The 6,042-nt window shown below is 46.7% G+C and overlaps 1 protein-coding gene across 1 annotated transcript; it reads left to right on the forward strand.

The window, feature by feature from the left end:
• Positions 1–681: 681 nt before the first annotated feature.
• Positions 682–5,645, forward strand: ndufa10 (NADH:ubiquinone oxidoreductase subunit A10). The gene is made up of 10 exons (XM_005749219.1): positions 682–855; positions 2,308–2,476; positions 2,596–2,811; positions 2,881–2,967; positions 3,082–3,203; positions 3,321–3,400; positions 3,973–4,027; positions 4,102–4,187; positions 4,268–4,376; positions 5,482–5,645. The coding sequence occupies exons 1-10, from the start codon at positions 781–783 to the stop codon at positions 5,548–5,550; spliced, it is 1,068 nt and encodes a 355-aa protein (XP_005749276.1). The 5' UTR covers positions 682–780; the 3' UTR covers positions 5,551–5,645.
• The last annotated feature ends 397 nt before the right edge of the window (positions 5,646–6,042 follow it).

A 6,042-nucleotide genomic window follows, 5' to 3' on the forward strand; every position in this document is an offset into this window, starting at 1 on the left:
CTGTTTATGCTGCTCTCTCAGCTCAGTCACTGTTGACGTTTTCCATCTCTACTGAGACCGTTACAGTTATAGATACTTTATATTTGTGTTTTTATTGTAAAAAGAAAACACAAACAAGTAAACAGGTACAATGATCCATTAGCAACAGTAACAGCATATAGGTTCCACATCAAAGTGTGATATGACTACACGATCAACAACGCTGACGTTAACGACCAAACCAGAGCTGCTCACGTTTGTTTGGTCTGGCACCTTCACTCAGCTGTTATGGAAAAATATCACAAGTTTCATCTCTAACAGCATCTCATCAAAATTTGTATGTTTTTACCAAAACGTGTTATTTGGTTATACTGACTTTAGTGAGAAAGACTCATTGATCTGATTTGAATCAAACACCACATCTATAAAGGTTTCCACTTTCAGGAGAGAAACACAACTTTATGTGACTAAATTTGTTCATCTCCCAACATGAAAGCATTAAAAACCATGAAAATTTCATCATGGGCATACCTCTGTCCTATTTCTTTAGTTATACACACTCTTCCACTGTATTATAATGTTGCACTACAGTTGTGCGACGTGTTCTTCGTGTATTGTGTTTGCTGTTAAAGTTTCTGTTGAAATAAAGTTGGAGGGAAAAAAAACGGTACGTCATCCACGCGACGTATAATGCGTGCGACGGGCCAAAGTACCCAGAGGTCTCGCGTGTGTGACGTATAATTCCGTCACCGGGCTGCGAAGACTTTCGGGTCAGCTCGGAGGGTTTGTGCACAGGTTATCATGGCCCTGAGGACAGTTCGGCTGCTTATCCCGGCGAGAGCAGCTGCTTTCCGAGTAGTGACCGCGGCGCCGAAGGTAAGGACCCGCGGTGTGCCGGGTTTCTGTCCGGCTTGGCTCCACTCTGATTCACAAGGGCAAGCTATCTTAGCTTAGCCGCCACCATCACCGCCCTTCAGTCACAGGCTTGGTCTTAATGTTGACAAACAACAATAACACTCACCTGTGTACCGCGCACCTGTGGCCGTCCTGGTCCTGTTTGCATGGAGCAGCCTGGATCTGAACATCGCTCTTCCAGCTCTAACTAAACTAGCAGCTCGTCTAAATAAATGAGTGATGTTATGATGCTAATATGTTGTTATGTTCCTGACAGTTTTTGAGGCTGAGTGCAGATGCTTCATGCTCCTTACCAGCGCCGGTCATAGACATGTCATTTCCTCTGTTTGGTAATCTTGTAGTGCAGGGATGGATCCGTTAGTGTTTACGTGCATTTAGTTGCAGATGGAATATAAAACACATCCGTCACGTTGAACTCAGCACATGCAGACAGGAGGTGGATGCTGCTGCACCACACTTTAGAAGAATCTCAATACGTGGAGACTAAGCTGTGTAAAGATGGCTTACGTGTTCGTTGTGCTTACATCAGTTGAATAAATACGTCGTGTTCATGTAAAAGTTTGTGATGGCTGTAAAGAATGAAAGATGACTCGTCCTGGGTTTTTAGAAATGCAGCTGCCAGCACCGAGCACTGATGTGATCTGACCGGAATCAAACAGCTTCTCTAACTAAATGCAATATAACAGGAAAAATATACATTTAATGAATGATTAATCCTGTAATTCTTATTAATAAGACAATAAATGACAGCATCCCCTCATTGATTTGCACTTGTGTCCTTTCTGCTCAGCGTGACAGCCTTTAATGCTCACCGTGAGTGCAGATACACCACGTTGGGCGCCGCTGACCACAAGTGAAATATTAACTGAGATGATGCCAACATGTTCTGTTAATGCAAGTTGAGTTAAAAACGTCCCAACAGCTGTTACCACAAACAGGCTGCAGCCCACAGCAGTAATGTTGTTGGCTGCCTTCATGCTCCTGCCATCAGCAGATGGTCTCCTGACACCTGGTGGAACAAACACAGAACAACATTGATCGCATGTTACTGTACCTAATCCAGTCTTTAGAGTCAGGTCTGCGCTACAGTCCTGTGAACATTGAGGGGTGGGGATGGGGGCGGGGTTATGTCAGGGTAGTAGCTGTACACGTGTTAGTTACTGCAAAATCAGATATGCATGTTTGGTTATATCAGGGTCCTTTAACATGCTTTCATTAAACATATAATGTCGACATATTAAAGCATTTTTGTAACATTTATTTTTGATGTGTACACGTTGTATTCTTTCATTTTGTGTAGACACTTACTGACTCACACCAAGCGATGTATAGAATGATGGTTTGAGTAATGGTTCGTTTGAGCAAACCCATCGTATCATTTAGAGGTTTATTCATTGATTTCTGATGATCCAGGCCAGCGTTCATACAAGCTCGGTGAGAAGCCTGCGATATGGCTGGGGGGCCTACGCTCTGGGGGAGAGGACCACGCCACACTTAAAGCAGTACAGCAAAGTCATCTCTGTGGATGGCAACCTGGCCTCGGGGAAAGGAGCGCTGGCCCAGAAACTGGCCGACAAACTGGGTAATTATCTAATCACAGGGATTCTTTCCCACCACAGCGATACGCAGCTTTAGACTGAGTGGGCACATGGTGCTTGGAGTTTACGCTGCAGACAACAGCTTCTACTTGTTTGTGCGCAGGGATGCTGTACATGCCTGAGCCTGACACTTTCTACCTGGACAAGATGACCGGGGAGAAGGAGCCGCTCCCCGTCGACTTTAATGGGATGTGCAGCCTGGAGAAGTTCTACACTGACCCCAAAGCTGCAGACGGAAACAGCTACAGGCTGCAGCTGTGGATGTACAACATGAGGCTGCTCCAGTACTCTGATGCCATCGAACACCTGCTCACCACAGGTATCTCTGACTCAGCAGTGCGGTTGATGTGTACGGCAGAGATCTTCATCCTGGGCTTTTGTTTTTTAGGTCAGGGAGTGGTCCTGGAGCGCTCCCCCTTCAGTGATGTGGTCTTCCTGGAGGCCATGTTCAAACAGGGCTACATTAGGAAGGAGTGTAAGTGCTTCTGCATCGCTAACAGCAGGGGGGCGAGTATTACAACACATAATCAGCAGCATCTCCCCACTTTTCACCTGATGGTGATGATGTGTGCGACCTGTGGCTTTGCAGGTGTGCAGCACTACAACGAGATCAAAGGCATTAGCATCTGTGAGTTCCTGCCTCCACACCTCGTCATCTATGTGGACCTGCCAGCTGAGGAGGTGCAGAAGAAGCTGAAGCAGAGCGCCAAGGTAGAGGACATGTTCTGTTAGACCGCGGGAGACAGGATGTCGGCTCAGTGTTTCATTAGAACAGCAGAAGATAAAAAGAAAACCACTGAGTTATGTTTTACATGTGTTTGTTCTCAGTCCTACCTTCAAAATGTGCCTCTGCCGTATCTGAAGAGCATCGAGGAGGGCTACAAGAAGACGTTTCTCCCCAAAATCAGGTACGATTGTTACATATGCTGTTAGATGTCTGACCAGAGTCTTTATATAAGGATGGACACTGGCTTCAAGGCAGAGGGTTAACTGCATACGGCCGAGTGTTTCTTCTTCTGACTAAAACATCATTTAGACACGAAATTCTTTCGTCTTGGTTGAATAATTACCTAAAAGTATGTTAGACCAAATCCAGAGGTGACTCAGTTGACCCAAATGTAACATTTAAAAGTTTCAGACCACAAAAGGGAGAGAAATGCTTCTGCCAATCTGTCCAAAATTCAGTTTTTGGCTTGTTTTTGTGTTCAAAAAGATTCAAGCTCGAATATTAGGTCAAATATTAGGGGGAGAGGACTCCTGTCGTCTCCTCATCATGGTGTTTGAGTTCAGTAGTGATCTGTGACCGTTTGCTCATATTCCAGTAATATAGCCTCAGTACATCATTACTGTTGTTATACTGTCACCACAGCTGGAAGCAGGGGGGCATTAGTGGACACAATTTCACTGCAATGTGTGAAAGACCCAGAAGGTTTCTGTGTAACACCACCCCACCTCCCCCACCTCCACTTTTCCTTTTCAGTGAGACGTCAGAGCTGCTGGCTTATGATGCAACCCAGGCTCAAGATGTTGAAAGGGTAAGATTAAACTGCAGATGTCATCCTCACCTCCAAACAAACACAGTGGCTGATGCCTCGCACGCTGTCCACAGGTGGCAGAAGACATTGAGTATTTGAAGTTTGAAAAGGGGCCGTGGGTGGAGCAGGATGATGTCAGCTACCACCACATGAGGATGCTGTGAGTGTTGGGATGTATTTTACACACCGTTTCGACTGGAATGCAAACGTGAGCTTTCTACCCTTTTCTGCATTTCACAGTGTGGAAGATAAACAGAGGGTGGCAACCCTGACCCACATACCCAGGTTCCTGCCAGAGATAACCATCGGAGCACACGACTACGATCAAAAATACTACGCCTATAAGTCGGTATGTACGCATGTCACATTAGCTGCATGGAACAGGACCGCACTGAGCTGGTGCTTTGACATCTGTAGAGAGATCACGTTCAGACCACTGAGGTTCAGTCATCAAAGATTAGATGCAGCCGTGGCCTCGGTTTGAGTGCCCTACGTCTCCTCGTTCTGCAGTTCTTACATTCACACACGTTTTCCTGGCTCTTATTTTGAAGTCAGTCACGAAAATACGACTATATCTGTGCAGCCGTTAGGAACGGGCCAGCCCGCGGAGGTAAAGCCTGTGTGTGGAAAACACTGCACCACCCGCACAGAGCTGATGGGTATTTTTGCCTGTACTGTACACACACACACACACACACACACACACACACACACACACACACACACACACACCACATTGCTCTCTGTGGTTTCCCTGAAAGCCATTCATTGACAGCTGGGAGCAGCAGAGTGCACAGAAACACAGTGCAGCACAAAGGCAGGAGGCCGACGCCCCTGAGCCACATTCAGCACATCTGCAGCTCCAAGGATGCAGACGATGTGTTTGGAGATCACAGCGCTGCGCGTTTCACCACACAACAGCGTGCGGCTGCCGTTCCCCGTCTGACAGCATCTTCAGTCTCCGTGTGCTGCATGGAGTCTGACCTGGCCTCGTTGTTGAGCACTTTATTACAGCTTGTGTAACCATATCGAGGCTGCTGTATAAATCCTCCTCGTTTATTACCGAACTCGCTAAGCTTTCCGGTGCTGGCGACACGATGCAGCTCATTTCCTTCTGCTGAATTATTGACCCGCTCGTAGTTGGCAAATGCCAGATGTGGAATATTCTACGAGGTTGTTTGTATCATCGGTCTTGTGGGGAAACATTTGGGTCTGACCTTTTCTCTTTATTGACTGGTGACGTATTCGCCTCCCGCTGCTGCAGGAATCAGGCTCCATAACGCTGCAGAGGGCTGTAACCTGACATTTTGTTGTGAGCCCAGATCGTAGAGCAGAGAATGAGAAGGGTGACACATACTGGAACAATCTCCTCCAGTTTACAAACGAAGCCTCATCATCATCGTCATCATCTGCACTGGTTAAATGCACTCCTCTGTTGTTCTCGGTCCTTCTAGATCCCTGGGAAGAAGTACGCCCGTGGATATAACCCTGATGTTGGAGATAAATACATCTGGCTGAAGTGAACTTTCCACTCTCATCGTCGAATCAGCCCACTGAACTCACTGTCTTCTAATGTACATCCCACAATATGTATGTATTAAAATAGATTGTGACTGAGTGGCTGCTGTCCTGTCTGTGTGTAACGGACTGTTGGCAAACATGTTTGACCTGAGGTAATGACGGCGAGTTACTGGTGGTTACTGAGCCAAGATGGACCCCAGTAGTTTCTATGTGTTCAGGTGTAGCCAGCCTAAAGGTGTTTGCTTCAATATTTCCTCCTGTGTTTTACCCAGCAGCACTTTTTATTCATGCTGCTGTTCAGTGGCGTGAGCAGCAGGAGGCGCTTGTGAGCTCTCAATAAACAACAGTTAATGGAGTGTAGGTGCTGAATTATTCACTGGCACAGGCTAACATTAAAGGCCAAAACAGTTTCAGCGTCCAACCTGTCACAGGAACGGCCTGAGGAGAACGGCCTGAGGAGAACGGCCTGAGGAGAACGGCCTGAGGAGAACGGC

The sequence above is a fragment of the Pundamilia nyererei genome, unplaced genomic scaffold (genome assembly GCF_000239375.1).
Source record: "Pundamilia nyererei isolate P.nyererei 1_Seehausen unplaced genomic scaffold, PunNye1.0 scaffold00239, whole genome shotgun sequence".
In the NCBI taxonomy this organism is placed as follows: domain Eukaryota; kingdom Metazoa; phylum Chordata; class Actinopteri; order Cichliformes; family Cichlidae; genus Pundamilia; species Pundamilia nyererei.

Excerpts from the sequence above, each read along its gene's own strand:
- ndufa10 (XM_005749219.1), top strand. The coding sequence starts at position 781 with ATGGCCCTGAGGACAGTTCGGCTGCTTATCCCGGCGAGAGCAGCTGCT. Across the intron at positions 2,477-2,595 it reads GAAACTGGCCGACAAACTGG|GGATGCTGTACATGCCTGAG; the intron begins GTAATTATCTAA and ends GTTTGTGCGCAG. Across the intron at positions 3,204-3,320 it reads AGCTGAAGCAGAGCGCCAAG|TCCTACCTTCAAAATGTGCC; the intron begins GTAGAGGACATG and ends GTTTGTTCTCAG.